The sequence below is a fragment of the Zonotrichia albicollis genome, chromosome 1, assembly GCF_047830755.1.
Source record: "Zonotrichia albicollis isolate bZonAlb1 chromosome 1, bZonAlb1.hap1, whole genome shotgun sequence".
NCBI lineage: Eukaryota > Metazoa > Chordata > Aves > Passeriformes > Passerellidae > Zonotrichia > Zonotrichia albicollis.
The window spans coordinates 111978002-111995913 of record NC_133819.1 but is presented as its reverse complement, the minus strand read 5'-3'; the positions used below and the strand labels follow the sequence as shown (position 1 = coordinate 111995913).

The following is a 17912-nucleotide window of genomic DNA, read 5'->3' as shown; positions in this document are numbered from 1 at the left end:
GTCTTTATTTTTTTGTTTGGTTTTTCTTTTTTTTTTTGGTAATACCAGGTCAGAGATTTCTTTTTTTCCCTCCTTCATTCTTCCTGAATTTATTCCCCTCAATTTAAAAGTGCTATAAGACAGTAGAGTTCACAAAATGAACTAATATGGATCTGTAGAAAAAGAAGAGCAAAGCAAGGCATAAGGAGGGAAACTGAACTATGGACTATACAGTGACTTATTTCTTGCTTTAAGTTATAGTGACAGATTTTGCCCAGAAAAGTCTTGCTGTAAGATGGATTTTTCTCTAAAATGCCTCTGCTAGCTGGATTCCAGTGAGCTCTGTAAAACTGACCCTCAAGAAAATGCCCAGTGTAGTAACATCATAGTGGCAATGGCTTTGGCTTTGGGTGTTTTCTTGTACACCTTAGCCAATTGCTGATCAGTGAAAGTCACTCCTTTGAAAACTTTCAGTTGATATATAGGTGTGCAAAGCATGTTTAATGGTTGTAAACCAAACATGTTTGGTCAAACTTACAATTTGAGCATTCCAATGGTTTAGTAGTTATAATTGAACCAAATCTCATGAAGATTATAATGGTATACAACTGACAGTGTTTTCAGACATTGTTATTTTAATATTACTCAGTAGCACAAAAATGGGTTAATAAAGTCTTCTTATTAACTGGCAGCTTCATTATCTCTAGAAAACATTTGTATTTCCAAAATGGAGGAAAGTCATAAGAAACTAGATAGCTACACACCTTGTGTTTAATGTCTTAGCTACCTCTCTGGCCTTAAGATGACCACAAAACCACCTCATTATTAAAAATAGATATCATTTAGTGATTAAACATACCATTTTTTAAATGAATCATCTGCAAACCCATTGATTACATTAAAATCATTGGAGATGATTGCATTTTACTGTTTTTCTCTTTCTCTCTGTCTTTCTCTTTCCTGCAGTTTTTTACAGAATATTTATGAGTACCATATGTTGTTTAAGATGGTAGCTGACAGTTTTAAGAACAAAATATCAAGCTTATTTGTAGGGTAAGACCACTATTTGATAACATCAAAAGCAAAGACAGAAACTAAATTTTTGTGTGTGTTTTGGATTCAAATCAACGGCATGGTTTTATTATTTGAAACATTGGGATAACACCATTTCTGAACAATGGAAGCTCAGATGAAGAAAGGTAGAATATAGGACATCTGTACAGCCAGAAGTGCCAAAGATTGACTGGTGGTGTACATGGCAGATTGTTTAGCCCTAACAAAAAAAACCAAACCAAAACAAAAAAGGACAGATAGAAAATAAATATTTCCTACAATATACTAAGTAGCATTAAATTGCATCTACTCACTGACAATAATTGACCAACATAAATTTCAGCTTTCATGAAGACAAATATTTTATTTAGCTTTACTTTCAATTGAAAATACTCACAAAATTAGCCAGTTCTAGCAAGTCTCCTCTCTGTTCCAATTTATGGCCTTATTACCATCATTTTTCATGCTGATGAGCAGTTATGTAAACTGGCTCATTTTTTTGTAATCTGAAAGATTTGTGCAACTGTTTTGCAATATGAAGAAGGGGCTGCAGTCTAATCCATGAGACCTGGGTTGGATTGACTTCAGTGCACATTTGCAGATGTTACTTTTATATGAACAAAGGTTGCAGGATCAAATTTTTCCTGGAAGGGGAAAAGGAGCAGAGTTTATTGGGAATATGATCCTGATAGGCAATTTTTGTAGCTCAGAAAGATTTCCTGGTTTTATAATAACGGTTTATGATGGGCTTTATGTCCTTTAAAACAAACAAATCACCCTCTAAAACATTGACTTTTTGCCCATGAATGGAAGTGACAAGGCAATGGAACACATGCCAAAGACTGCAGCCCTCTTGGGCCTGAAGGGATATTTGTCCTCTGTCCCTGTTTGCAGGTAGGAATACAAGCCAAAGACTGTCCAAAGTCTCTGGAAGAGCTCCCATCAGCTTCCTAAGAGAATAAGCAGCATTTTATGTGTATGTCTTGAATAATTCTGAAATTTAGTGTGTTTCCCTTTGGATTTTTAAATTATTTTTTGGTTTCTAAGTTACTGTATCATCATCTCTTGATTACAGACATTTTTAAAAATGTTACCATGGACAGAGGCATTTGACTACTTGATTAAACGTCCTTACTATCTTGGTAATGGAGAAGAATATTTTTTTCTGGATAATAACATTAGTTCAAAACAATCATGAAGGGACACAATGGTGTTTTGAATAAGGGGCTACCCTCAAATACAGCAAACCAGAATAATGATCTGCTCAGCAGCTGTACCAGTACCATTGTTATATGAAATAGGGTGTCAGATAATAACCTCCACAGGAGATGTCTTTTGCTATACACATGTTAAATACAAGTTTTTTATTTTGTTCAGGTTCAAAAATGCTACATTTTGACCATCTAGTTGCATGAGAAAAAGAGAATATTCTCTTTTATGGCATATGACAGTTCAGACTGGGTGTGGAACCTTGCAGTTATCTACAGTGTCATACTGGAAAGTGAAGAGAAAATGTAAACACTGTGTTAAATTAGTGTAAAACTGCATGAAAAAGATGAAAAAGCAAGCCTGGAGCCTGATTCTGTCAGTTATTTGCTGCCTGTAATCCCAATGACAGTTCTTGCTGCATAACAGGCCAGTTCTAGCTTTGAGGCAATAAAAAAGGCTCAGTCTCATGAGTGTTCATATTGTTAATTAACATGATTCTTAGTATTATTATGTTTAAGAGATTACTTGTAGTTATTCTGCTTCTCTTTGTGACAGATAGCTGTCTGTGGACTCTCAGGCAGCTTGCATAGCTTCTTGTTACAAATATGCCTTTGAGAAGCTCCCTTTCTGCACTGGAAAAGCTCTGCCCATTTGACTGTGCAGATGTAGCTGTGCAGTTTTCATTCTGACACAAGTTCATACCTCAATAAGGCACTCAGTTTTTCTCATGAATCATAAGATTTTTTTCTCTTCCCGCCGTCTCTTGCTAATGGACTCTTGAGAATGTTCTCTTACTGAATTCCACAATCTTGCTCAGAAGCTTTCCTTGGGAGGGAAGTCTATCAGATACCAAAATCACTGGCTTTTTGATGGGATTTCTAGGTTGTGCTTCTGCCTGCATTGTGCTGTATTGCTTTGAGAACTTAAAAGTTTTTTATATTCTTAAAGGAATTAATTATTTTTCTCTTCATTAGCCCAAAAACAAAAGAAAGAAATTACTTCCTCAGTTTCAAGGACTGATATCAACGAGAATTCCTGTATATATGTTAGGTGTTTTGTGACCTCTGTAGGGTATGCAGGAGAAAATTTCTCCCTGCAATATTAAGATGGCCTGTTTCACTGTTTTTCAAATCCTTTGTTTAGACTTGTCCCAGCCTCTGTGAAAAAGATTTGCCAATTAAAAAGGATTAGTAGACAGATGCTGGAGATATGTACTGTGCATTTATTTAGATATAGTCCAGAAAAACTTTAGATACTAGAAATAATCAAATGAGGTTCAATTGTCTTAATAGTTATATTTTCTTACTATTCTTTGCTTCTTCCAATCTTCACAATCTCCTATAATCAATCTCACTGCATTCAATTTGAAAGTGTGTCTTACAGTATCTTTTTCACAGATATGCTATTTTTTCTGCGAGCATCCCAATGCAAGAACAAGATTTTATCATTCACTAAGAGATCCTTCCTTTATTTTTAAGAAAAAGGAAACCCTCCTTCTAAATACTACTGTAATAGAAAACAATAGTATCAAAGAGCAAAGCGTTTTGTGTTGGAGAGAAAAGGCTAGTCATAAATGCGTTTCATTGTCCAAAGACAAGTTTTGATGTGTGGGAGAGGAGTCACACTGTACCCAAAGACAGTTCCTGATCCAGGCCCCAGTGTTGCTCATCCCAGCTCCTTCTGTCCTATTGCCAGCCTCAAGAACAACTAACTATGCTCTGTATCTTTCACTGCTGCTGTCACTTGGTTGTGCCAGTTGTCTGAGGGCGGTGTTTTAACAATTTGCTACTTTGCTCATGTTAATCAAGGTGTTTTGAATGTGTCTAGTGGCTTGTCATATGTCCGTACTGAGACTGAGCAACTTCGGTGGCAACTGGTTTCCAGAAAGGGGATGTTTTCCAAAAGCTGCCTCATTAAAGCTACTTGGGTTAGGTGTCTAGGTTCTGCTTTTTAGTTTTAGAAAGAGGAATCTTTCAATGATTATTGAATTTAGTGCTGAAAAGTCCAGCTGCTCTTGCAGGGGTTTTCAGTCCTCCAAGCTTTTATATCTGGAAAGGTCTTAAGTATTTTCAGGAAAATGAGGATCTGTGGATTCAGGGATGCATGTCTAATTGATTAACAAGCTGGGAAGCATTAAGAAAATTATCACAATAACAGTTACATGAAGTTAAAAATACTAATAGAGTTGTTGCTTTGTATTATACGCAAACTCTGTCATTTGGGCACTTCCCTTTCTAAGCATCTCTCCCTTTTTTGGTAGTGGCTAACTTATTTAAGTCTGATGGGCAACTTGATTGAAATAGGCCAAAGCTACTCTCTCATAAAATTTGACTTTTACCATTAAATCTAATATAGTCTTGAAAAAATATTCTAGGATCAGTTTTTCTAAGGCTCATAGATATGCTGTTCTTTTTTTTCACCACAGAACAGTTAAGTGAATACTTCTGTGATTTTTAAGAACTTCCTACTAAATCTTCCCCAGATAACTTTTGCTTTTTAATGACTTTTCAAAGTATAGGCAATTTTGGAAAAGTGAGGAGTTGAAGATGTAACACTTTTTCCCTTAGCCTTGCATAATATGAAGAAGTTAGCTCAAAAAAGGCATGGTATTTGGAAAAATAGGATTAAAACTAAAAGTGAAAAATACCTACTAACCTGATAGGACTTAGTCTTCTACATCCTGTGGAAGAGGAAAATATAGGAACCAAATTTTGACATTTATTTCAATTTTTTGTTGAATTTAGCATAAAAGTAATCCCCTCTGAAATAGCAGTAAGCTCTGATATAGAACAAAATCAAAATTTTATTGAAAAACAAAGAATAGGTTGAAAGAATGTTTAATCTGTTTACCTGTAAGCTTGAAATCAGAACAAAAAAAAGGAAATATTTTAGTGGGTTTTGATACTATGATTCTGACTTAGATTAAGAGCTCTTGGTGCAGTGTTATTGGTTAACTGGCCTGTGCCAATGGTTTAAGGATAGGAAGCCAACTCAGTGTATTATTTTAGGGGAAACAGTAAATAATGTTAAATCATACTCAGTTTTCCTAATTCCTCTGAAGTTTTGCTAGTAAAGTGCAATCAGTGTTCAATACAATCCTCACCTGACTCTGAAGGAGTTTGGTCAGCAGGATGATTCCTGGAGTTCTCTGTCACTCTGAAATACCAGAACAATCTTAGATAGCGATAATAGTGCCTAGGTTTGTTAGAGAAATTAGGTGACTTTGGCTCCCTCAGCAGTCAGTGAAGCACTTAGATGAACCAGTCTGGAAAGGTTCATCCCCAGGTGTCTCATAAGTCAACAATTAAACAAAAAAAGAAGCCTGGATGACTACTTTTGAAAAAATACTTCTGTTTTATGTAAATAAAGTCAGATGAATATTCTTACTGTTGCTCACTTAAGTAGTTTAAAATTTCCACTAGCCCTGCTGAAATTGCTCAAATAAGCAGAGCCAGACTTGGTCCCATATGTGGGCCCAAGTGGTCCCATATGTGGGCATAGCAGCAGCAACAGCAGCATGGTGGTTGATTGGAAAGAGTCATTTGCTAAACTTTTCGACAGAAATATGGATTTGTTAAGATATACTTGGATTTATTTAGGTGTCATCGTAATCAAGGTGCAATGTTTCAATTCAATGTATTTCAAAGCTGAAAATGTTAAAAAGTGATTTGAACATCACTAGATGTTTCAAAAAGCCTCTTCCGCAATTTAAGAAAATATTTCTAGCTATTTCATTGAGTCTTCTAACAACAGGGTATTTATCACAAGACCATGATACTGAGCAAAATATATCAAATCCAACTGAAATGTAGGGCTAGAGGCATTGAAATGCCAGTCCAGTTGTTCATATTCCACTATTCTGTACTAACAAATCATAGAATTACAAAATGGTTTCGGTTGGAAGTGACTTTACAATTCATCTAGCTCCAACCCCACTTCCATGGGCAGGGACACCTTTCTTTCACTAGAGGAGGTTGCTCAAAGCCCCACCCAACCTGACCTTGAACACTTCCAGGAATGGAGCATCCACAGCTTTTTTAGGCAACCCAATCCAGTGCCTCACCCCCCTCACAGCAAGGAATTTCTTCCCAATATCTAATCTAAATCTACCCTCTTCCAGTTTGTGACCACTATAAAAGTTCATCTAACATGGTGCAGTGCTGTACTTCATTCAGTCTTTAAATTCAAAAATACTCTTTAAAAGGGTTTCTGAGTCCTTTGCTATTCTGCTGTGCACGACAGTTCTGTTATACATTTCAATGCATTGTTCTGATTGAACACTCTTATTTGAAGATCATGTCTTCCCTGTCTTGTAATCTATTTTGCATGTTTTCTATGAAAAAGTGCTATTTAGATAATGAACACTGTTACAAATATGTTGAGCATTTTAGGACACAGTGTTAGATCTTAATAATTTATTATGAAAGAATTGTGGCATATTTGTAGTATTTAATTTTGGGAATGAATTGGTCTTGCAATACCTGAGGAGAAAGCTGACATGCAGGAGAGCACTAGGGAGTATTTAATTTTTGGGAGCCCAATATGCAAAGAAGTGCCTGGTGGTACCTTTGGAAAAATGTAGTTATTGTCAGTGAGGTATTTTAGGCATTCATCTTCAATTTTGGATGCCAAGTCACTTTGAAAAATTTTAAACCATTTTTTTCCCTAAGTTTGAGTAATAGTTAAAATACTTCGTTGTTCTCACATTTATATTAATCTCCCAAAAGTAGCAAACAATAGGAGTAGGAGAAATGGCTTCAACTTGTGCCGGGGCAGATTTAGATTGGCTATTAGGAAAAATTCCTTCATTTGAAGGTGAAGCATTGGAATAGACTGTCCAGAGAAATGGTGGAGTTGCTGTCCCTGGAGGTGTTTAAAAGAAATATGGACACAGCACTTGGGGGAAATTGGGAGTGCTGTTTTAATGGTTGGACTCAATGATTTTACAGGTCTTTTCCAACCTAAATGATTCTGTGACTCTATGATTTATATTAGAAGTAATATTATTATATTGTGTCTGTGAAGAAAATGAAGTAGCTTGCATGTTTATGTGCTTCCAACTGTGTTATACTGAAAGATGTAATTTTCAGTGTTAATTGGCCTAAACTAGAAGGTAGTATTTATGCACACATCAGCTTATGGTGTCTGGCATTTCATCAGGGGTACATGTGTGCCCATTATCTTACTAAACATAGCTGTGTTTTTTCAGAACTGAGCCAGACCAATGTAAAGTGTGAAAGTATGTAGACCAAACTTTTGTATGACAGCTTTGGCTTTTATTTATACTGGATCTCAAAAACATGCCAAGGGAGTAATTTTGAGGACAATGGATCTCTAACCACGGGGGGACAGCATGCAGAGTAAATTGCAAAATTCTTTTTAGTGACTATACTGCTCCTAGTGGTTTAGACTGAAATACAATCAGTTATGCAGTATATCAATAATTAGTAAATTTATGCCAAAAATTGACATAAGAAATTAAAACATAGAAGTTTTTTAGATTCTGTGCAGAAATACAAGAATTATGTCACTATGGAAGAAAAAAAATTTGGTGTTTCACATGAAGATACTGCAATAGTACCTCACTTTAAACAGCCGACTTCATGATGCTCCATACAGTTGTTATATGAAAATGCAGATTTTACAGCATATTGAACATGCTAGTCTCTCCTTTATTAAAGAGTCAGAGATTATACCAAGAGAGCTAATTTCTAGATGAACTAGGCCAAGGATTTCAGATTTCAACTACTAAAATTCAGCAACCTTGCAGGACTACTCTGAAACTCCAGAAAGGCTTGTTGTAAGATGCTTTGATTGTTGATACCCAGATCTAAGGAGCATCAAAGTCATGAAAGGGTCTTCATTAGGTTTAACATACTTTAAGGCAAAACAGCACTTATTAGACTAGAAAGAAGTATTGACTTATCTGATTTTCCATTAGGCAGTTTTCAAAAGTATATCTGTCAATTATTTATAAACTCTTCAGAAAGAGAAAAATGGATGAGTGGATAAAAAGTTCAAACCAATTTGGACAAAATTTTATTTCCCACAAATGCGTACAAAAGTGCATATCCAATAAGGTGGTTAAGTGTGCATGTTGCTTTGTTGTCATTGTCATCTACAGGCTCTGTGGTGGTCTCAAAATAGTTTCAAATATGGGAGGACTGGAGATGATTGGTCATTTCCCATGGGTTACTGAAGGAATTCCAACCACTTCCTAAATGTCAGTCACTTCAGAAATTGTTATAAACAAAGGCATCCATGTGCACATGCAATCTAGCAGGTTTTCATTACATAGTTTATCAGAATGCTCTTCACCTGCATTGTGTTAGAGGCTGGATGTAAGCTGTGTGTCAGCTGAGGAGATGTAAAAACCAAAACCGGATGTGTGTTCAAAATGTGACTCCTGCTTCGGGCAGTCACGAGCAGTATCATGCTTCCAAGTAAATACAAAGCAATTCTGTATACTGCTTTTGTGTGATGGACATGCAGTCTTCTCAGAAGGTCTGTATTACACTGTTCACCAGATTCCTTTGAAGTTTTATTCATCTCTTCACCTGAGAGTTATATTAAAATTTTCACGTCTTTTCTATCTGTCCTTGGTTCAAAATGTCAAAAATGTTATCCTGCCTTGTGATTTGCTACTTCTGGTAGATTAATTTACAGGATTTCTTCTTTTCTTTTGTTTTACACATGGGTAGTTCCAGAATAGTTATTTTCTGCTTTACATCACTGTGAAGCAGATGTAAAGCAGAAAATAACTATTTATGGAGCTGTGAAGGGTGTGCCTCAGACAACACCAAGCACATTCCAAACCAGCTAAATCTGGTTGGGAATTTTTTGGTAATGCCTTTTATTTTCCCCTTCAAGAAATGTTAGTTTGTCAAGGGTTTTCTATTTTGACATAAAATTAAATCTGGTTTTCTGCTAGTTCAGTTGGCAGGTTGTGGATCCAGGGATTGTGGGGGCAGTCTGGGAGCCCTTGGAAAAAGTTCTCCTTGGCTCCCACATTTCCTGCTGTAGTTCCAAACTTGTAGGAACCAGCACTCAGCTCTCAGCTCTGCAGAGGGTAGCTTGGGAACCTGCAAAATGTCCTTTTGGCTGAGATCTGCAGGCTTCCTTCTGCAAAATTGAATGATACCACTTTTGCCATGTTTTCCAAGGCCTTTGAATCTCACCCTCAGCTTGGGAATTGAGAGATGTTCAGAACCCAACAGGGATGTTTGAGCTTCTTGGAGAATTGGTTTTACAGCTGTAGTTATGAGAGAGCTCATGAATAATCAGAAGTAGAGAGGAAAAGGAAGCTGAGTTAAGCCAGAAAGGGTCTTCTGAGCTTAGAAGATGGAGATATTAATTCAGTTTATTTAAAACCAATTTTTTGAAGTGGTTATTTCAAAGTAATTTTTCCTCTCAGGCGAGGCTTTTAAAAATTGATCTTTCTGAGACTTTACAGATACAAAATTTTGCAAAGCAGAAAAATCTCCTTTTTAACAGCTCTGCTCCTGCTGACAGAGGACTGTGTTCATCTTCTAATTCAGTGCCACACTAAAGCTCTCTTGATGGAGCCTGAACCCTGAGCAGATGATTTTTCTCCTGTGCTTTGTTACAGTATTTTAATCCCCAGGTGCTTGGGCCATGCATTCATCACATTTTCCTAAGGTTCACTCTGGGTAGTTCTTGACATGAACATATCAACAGCCAGCTGCAGTGATGATTGAGAGAAATTATGGGTTAACACATGTTTTGAGAGGAAGATACTCCAGTACCCAGAGATTTTCTCTTTTTTGCAGGTGCTAACTTGAGTTCAATATTTCAATAGTGAGCACATGACCACTACACTCCTTTTCAAAGATAACTGCTTGATTTTTATAATAATAATTTATTTTTTGTTTTATAAAACACTTCAATAAACTTATTCTCTCCCTTAAAATAAATAAACTGGGAGAACTGGTGTTCAATTTACTTTTTGGTCAGAACATTAGGTTTTCTGGCTCACATATCACCTTCTAAAAATCCACTGATGTGTAGGTATAGTTACAGCTTTAGCTGAAGACCTGAGCTGGAGGAATTAACCAGGTGTTTGCTCACAATTTTTCAAGAATATCATTATGTGAACATCCCTGTTACAGGGCACAGTGAGACTTCCATGCAGCCAACAGAGTCAGGGCACCTTGAACATACGTAAACCACTGGTAGGTACAGTGGTTCTTGGCCATCAAATACAGAGAGGGATCTAGTGGGATGGGTAACAAATTCAGAGTAACATCACCATTCCAGGGAGGCAGTCTATTAAATATAATGCTTTTTCAGTGAAACTCTTCTGCAAAGACTTATTTTGTTCTCTGGAGCTCTGAGTAGGGTGTGTGCCTGTACTGCATGTCATGTTAACCTCTGTCATCACACTGGGGCTTACATCAGTGTCCCTCATCTCTTGGATTGAATTATTTTCAAACTGGAAACAAGTTCAGTACTTTGTTCTGTCAAATCAATCAAAGTGTAATTTATTGCAGTATTGCAGCCTCTGGCTGCCTTTCTTGCAGTGCTGCTTTGCTGATGCCAGAGAGCTTGTTCTCATGTAAGTGGGGATAAATAAGCCTATTGCACTAGTGAGGAAGACCCATAAATCCCTGCCTATTTCTGAAAGCTAGTTCATCTTCCAGTCCCAGACAGACTGTGGTCACATTCTTTAGAGAGAGTAGAGTGTCGCATTTAAAATTGGCATTCTGCAGAGCATATCCAAAGTCAATAAATGGACTTCAATTTTTAAAGGTAACAATCTAATACTGATAATGGCCGGATCCTCCGTTTCTGGAATGTTATGAAAACCATAAAATCATTTGAGCCCATACAATTAACCTGTTTTAGGGTTGTTGTCTAGGAAGTGAATGGGAATAACTTCAAAATTTTCTTCCGAAATTAATTGACGTTTCATATCAGGTTCATATCCATGTTTTTGGTAGTAAGAAAGTAAAACTCTTCAAAAACCAAACCAAACCAAATCAAACAAAAAGAACACCAAAAACTAAAAACCACTAACCAACCAAAAAAAACCAACAAGCAAAAAACCACACCCAAACCCCCTCACACATGGCCATAGCCTCAGTAGGTAAAAATTTACATGGTAAATGTAAATTTGATTTCAATAAAGCTTTGAACATTTGTGGAAGTTTAGAACTGGGCTCAGTAAATTGCAGCCTCTGTAATGGGCTTATATGTGCATCAGTATCTCTGCTGTTATCCCCACTTTGTTTATTTCTGGTAATTCTGATTTGTCTTTGTATATTAATGAAGAAGATTATTATGAGCATCATCTTTCAGGAAGATTGTTTTGTATGTAATCAGGGAAAAAAAGCTGTGTAAATATCCTTCCTAATGAAATGGTAGGCAAGATCATACTGGAGTTCATAATCAACAATGATGCTAAAAAGATTCAATCATTCCCTTTTTTGGGGGGATTCACTGCACCTTTAACCTTAAATGTGTAAATGCTATGAAATTAGTAATGACAGGTTTTGAATCAGAAAAATGAACTGTATCTAGTTGAACAACAAAATATCTGGAGTGTTGGAAGGCTGGCATTATCCAAAGAAAAACAGATTTTTTTTTAAGTCATTTTAATCACATCAGTCATGTTGCAGCAAGGAATGCAAATATTCATATACTACAGATTGAGGCTGCTCTGAAATGTTCTGACAATCTGTTAGGTTTTGAGTGATGTTTCAACCCTATCACTTGGGTTTTTTGTTTTGTTTGGTTTTGTTTTTTGGGTTTTTCTTCTTTTTTTTTATGACTATAAAAAAACACTACTCATCTCTGTCACATGCTGCACAGGATAAAAAGCCTTTCAGTTTTCTTAACAAGAATCAGACGGCCAGGGTGCTGCTGGAACGCAGAGAATATGCCACTGTCTGTTCAAAGTACAGCTTAATGAGCCAGACTAAACACAGTGGACAATAGAGCTGTGGGGGGAAAGGGCTTCTCGTGGATCTGTGGATCAGCTGCAGCTTTAACATCTAACTAGTTTCATTTTTCATCTTTGCAAGTTCCATTTCCCTGTTTTGTTGGTATAAACTGCATTTCAATGAGCGGACTTTCCTGCCTAGGTGATGGTACGGTGTGCTTTGAACAAGGATGTCATGGATTTCGCTGGGAATAATTCCTGTGTTTCTTTTTCTCTTCCATAGTCACGACCTATTCCCTCACACCTTACTTCAGCAGTTGCAGAGAGTATCCTGGCTTCCGCCTGTGAGAGTGAAAGCAGAAATGCTGCAAAAAGGATGCGCTTGGATAGACAGCAGGTACTGTGCTCTTTGGGGGTCTGCCACATCCATATTTATCAGTGCACTGGACTCATTTACATAGGGTGCCATGCAGAAGGGTGGTGCAGTGCCTTGTATGCTTCTTGCTAGCGAGATTAATTAAAATACAAAAGCTGTAGTTTTTTTTAAATGAATACACAAGCATGTCTTTGTCTATATTTACATAAGCCATGTCAGAGTGTCTAATACATTTGTAATGTCCAGCTGGATAAAGCTATATATTTACTTTTTGATAGCTGTAGATTTTCAGAGCATAATGTGTAATGCCTGTACTAGAATTAAAAAGAACTGAACATAGAGTGGATATAATGCACATAAATAATAGAAATGGTGCATGTGTCCATGAATCAGTGTATTTATTTGTGCACATATTCTCTTTGAAAAAGTGTATGCATTTTAAATAGAAGGTGAAATATTATTATTGACTGAAAATAGCTATTTGCCTGAAACAGAGAAGTTGCAATGCTGTATAACAAAATTAACTTATTAGTGAGTTTTTAAAGCTTTTTTTTTTTGTGTGTGTGTGTGTGATTATTCACTTTTTGTTGTGCATGTTACAATTTTATTGCCTTTAATTTTCTGTAAATTACATGTTTTCTTTCAGTTTTTAAAAAATCTAACTGGTAGTTCATTCCAGGCTTTGATTATTTCCTCACTCCACAGATACAGTGAATGTCTAACATTCATATTACAATGACTATTATGCTTTATTTCTCTTCGTGATTGTAACAAAGTAAAAATCTTAGTGATATCTCATGTGTTCCAAAATGTGCTTCTGTCATATCTGATGAATTTTTATTTTGTGGAATAGAACATTTTTTAAAAGAACATTTTCCTTTTATGCATAGTCCATTGAGTTCTTTCAGGTCATGCCCTAACTGTATAAAAGATTACTACTGCTCTAGTTAGAAAATGGGTAGTTTAGGATCTGAGAGTGTATGTTGCTATTTCTTTTTGCTCTGATATTTTTTGCTAGTATTTTCATTATTGTGCTACATTTGCCTTAAGATTTACAAATCACATGAGATGTCAAAGCACTGTAATACTAAATATAATTTAGTTTAGAAGCAGTGCTCATTCAGATTGTGCAAGTTTTATATTCTCTCATTTTCTCTCTGATTTTTCAGTAATAATAAAAAGAAAAGCTACAAAGTCAATGTGCTCTTAGCCCAAGGGGAACTAGAAATTACTTGCACAAACATCAGTTACTTTAATTGCACAAAACTAGTGGCTCAATCCCTTGGTCCAGCCAGGGTGAGGCAGAGTTTAAGTGATTTGAGTGAGAATCCCATAATGCTCCTCAGGGAGCCAGAGACCTGTTGAAACAAAAATCAATATTTAAAGGGTACTCAGAACTAAAAAACCCATATTAATAGGATTTTTTTTCTTTTATTTGTAGTACTATCACGCAAGGACTTGATAACATCTTTGAGGGGAGAGGCATATCTTTACTTTTCATTACAGAATTAAAAATCTGTAGTCAGAATATCTCCCAACTGATTGCCTTAATTGCAATGGTGATGTTAAAGCAGCAAAGCTGCCTATGAACAATGGGTGTTGGTTTCTGCTTCCTTCAGCTCTTCGCCCTTTTTGCCAGTGAGTTCTGGGAACACAGTGGAATTGCAAATAGCACCAGCCATTTGATTCAGCAAGTAGTAAATTATCTGAGCTGGTGTAACTTTGGTGCTTGCAAAACTACTTGTGAATTCAGGGCAGAGATGCTGAGCAGATATACTGAACATGCTGGAAAAAAATATAGCAGTGTGTGTTAGGTAGCTTCATAAAATTTAGTAAGAAATTTAACATTCAGGGTGGAATAGATAAGTCATTAGAGAAGGAGAAAACCTTGGGTTTAGCCCCAGTTCCATTGAAATGAAATTATTTATTCTGAGGATGGGAAATTAACGAAGTAGACTGAGAGCACAGCATTCCAGAGTTTTTCTGAGTGTGGTATTTAATGGACAATAGTGTGCTTAGTTCATCTGCTGAGATGAGAACTGGATCTGTATCCTCATATGCAGAGAATGCGACTAATAGGTAAAAGGATTCTATTTTGCTTATTCTTCTTAAGTTACTATTAAATTTCCTTCACTTTTCTTACATATATCTAAAATGTTATATTTTCATTAGATTTTTTTCTTAAACAGAAAGATTGGAAAAGTTCAGTTCATCATGTTGTTTTGTTATTCTATAGCTCTTTAAAAAAAAAAAAGTGCGCCTTGTTTTCAGACAGGCTTTGAGGATGCCAGTGAAAACTTGGGAGGGAGAAAGGGGAAATAAGATAAGTAAGATTTTGATGATGAAAATTAACACTTCATAAATTATATAAAGAGATTTTAAAATTGAAAATAAGCATTAGACAGTCCTGGAAAGTAGACTGTCAAGAGGATCTGGCAAGGGCACTCATTCAGCACTTCCCCTCAGAGATGATAGAAGCATCGCATCAAGGCTACTTTATTCTTGCATATAGTACAGTGAAATTCTGCCTTTTGTGTTCCAGACAGGTGATCTGCCTCAAAATGAGATGTGGCACTCAGTGCCATGGTCTAATTGATGTGGTAATGTTCTTGTGACAGGTTGGACCCGATGATATCAGTGGGCTCTTCCAATAGAGCCTACAGGGCTCTGTAATTCTGTAATTTGTATCCCTACCACCACCTTTTTCAGAATATTGCCCATAAATAATGAATTAATTAAGAACATCATGAGTGTTATGCCCATTCCTGAAGCTAAGGTAAAACCTTGCAGCCTCCTGAACTTCTTTTCTTATCTTATTCCCTTTCCTTTTCTTCTCCAATTTTCCTTCTCTCCCTGACACAACACAGGCCTTGAGGAGGAAGTTCTGAGTATCTTGCATGTATGTCCCTTATGGAAGTCCATTTGTTAAAAATGACATGAATTTCCAAATTAAATGAGTTTGTTGCCTACAGTGTTAATTTTAGCCGTGATTTGATGAAAAACCATCTCAATTATTGCTCAGCAGAAGTAAGCAGCTTAAAAGTCAAAACTAGGGACGTTTTAAGACCTCAGTTTTTTATAACAGATAGTGTAGGCCATGCTCATGAGTGTTTTCTGTTTCTTTCACAAGTATTAAATGTTAATGACTGGCTTTATATACCTACAGTCCCATGCCCCCATTTGTTTTCTCTTCAGAAGAAACCTCTCCTTGTGTGTATATGTCTCTACAGACACAAATACTTCATCTTATGGATTACTTTCCAGAAGTATTTCTAATAGCTGCAGTGATCTGGGGACAGTGTTAAGAGTGATAAAGACAAGTCTGAATAAGGAAGAAACCTTCTTCAACCTGTGTCTTAAGTTTCACCTATATGATCTTTGCATTTCCTAACTCAAGGCTGAAGATTTCTGCCAGAAAAAATCCAATCTTAAATATAAGTTAATGAAATCTAGTTTCACTGGCATCACTGACTTATTTTCAACATTGCTTGTTTTTCATTCCAGGAATTTATTTCTTAATGGGAAAATAAATGCTTTCTTGTCTTCCAGGAAACTAGTAATTTCCCAATACTGCAACAATAATTTCCCAACTGCAACAATAAAAGCATTGTCAGTTTGTGAGACTTCTCTTTAAAAAACATCAATGTATTTGCTAGGCTGTGGTAGCTCAGACTGTAATGCTTGGGCTGTCTGACTGTGTTAGATGTTACTCAAGTGCTCTCTTAAGCTCCAGTGCATTTTCATTATCTTGAGATCAAGGACTGTTTGGTTGGCCAGCAGCTTTAGTGTTGAGAAGTTATATATTTGATACCTATTACCCAACTGAAGAGTCCTGTCACTTCCACCTTTAAATTCTGCCCAGTACCAAAAATAATTTATTCTTCTGCACAATTTTTATAGATTTATATGCTGAAATTGTCTAGGTTTACTGGTAGTACTGCTGAACAGTGAAATGCTTGTGACACTGGGCTAAATTTGGCTGATCTTTCACAGTCCAAATCAGGAAGATGGCACAGAGGCAATGAAGAGCTTTTGTGTCTCATTACAAAACACCTCTGTTGAGTCTGGATACTGAAAAATAGTAGCTCTTTTGAATTTTAAACACATTTTTGATCAGAGTTGATGAAAAATTCTGAAACAATAATTGAATCAACCTTACATGATGTGCTTCAGTTAGAGATAGAAGAGGCATTATCTGAATCCTTAAGGTTTTCTGTGCTACTTTGGATATTCTCCTGGGATAATCCTTCAAGATCCTTATTACATCTCTAGCAATATTTGGTATGAAGCAGTTGCATTTAGTGGAGGCTCTGAACTACAATGAACAAGGGAGTAATGTAACAAAATAAGTAGAGCTAAAATGCAGCCCTTTTCACTTGTATTCATTGCATATGGTGAACAATATAACCATTCTTCTTTTGCCATGCTCTTCCCTTTACAAACCAAATTGTGTCTTGGTTGGACAAAAGAAGAATGGTTAAATAAATATAAAAATCTGAGAAAAGCCATCCTGTCATTATGTCCTGGGCAGTGAGCAGAGGGCAGGATGCCTGCTTTATGTATTCCAGAGACCTTGGTCATGTGGCTCGATTGGTTGTTGATCACAAAAATGGAAGTTTTATTCTTAAGAGCTGAACAATTGCCAGTCTCTGCTTCTTCCAAAGAGATAAGTGAGTGCTGTGCTTTTTGTAAAACCCCAACATGAAAGTGTGGAGCAGGACTGGGCTGTGGGACTCTGGAGAAAGTGAAGGTGGGTTAGTGTTGCTATTGTTCCATCTGAAATTAAGGAAAAAACCCCAAAAACCAATTAAAAGTCTTCAAAGAAAGATGTAAGAGTAAACAGTAATTTATATATAGTATGCAAGAGCACCTGCCTCTTTATTTTCCCTACAGAAGATGAACTAGATGGAATCTATCTGTGGAAAACCACGTAAGAATGGTAGTAGGAAGAAATGCCTTCCCCTTCATTTGGACACAAGTGGTTTTTTGTAAGAGCTAAATTTTGGTGGTTTTTGGTTTAGAAATTATACTTTTTGCGTGCTGTCATGTTGCAAAATTTATGAATGAGCATTTTTCTCTAATTGAAATGAGTAGTTTTTGGCAATCAAGACAAAATGTCAGCACTTGGGAATGAGGAGGGAGGATGAATATAGGAAAGCAGGAAAAGAACTGAATCACAGAGTAATATGACTGTAGAAGTATATGAACCTTTTTATGGACATGTCATGTATAGTTAGTTAGATCATTTAGAAAATTGATGTTGCTTCATTCACAACATGTTGATTTGTACCAGTTAGGAATCTGGACCTTTGAGAATACATTGTTATATTTGCAGATAGAATAGTGGTCCCATATGACTGCAAAGCCAGTGGCCTGGATGCTGTACTGGATTCA

General features: G+C 36.4%; 1 protein-coding gene across 5 annotated transcripts in view; it reads left to right on the top strand.

The window, feature by feature from the left end:
* The window catches only part of NOL4 (nucleolar protein 4), a 187580-nt gene that overhangs the window by 140118 nt on the left and 29550 nt on the right, over positions 1-17912 (top strand). For all 5 annotated transcript variants that reach the window (XM_074550577.1, XM_074550574.1, XM_074550570.1 and 2 more), the window contains one exon: positions 12426-12539. In XM_074550577.1, coding sequence (XP_074406678.1) covers positions 12426-12539 — 114 coding nt within the window. The remainder of the gene's footprint in view (positions 1-12425; positions 12540-17912) is intronic.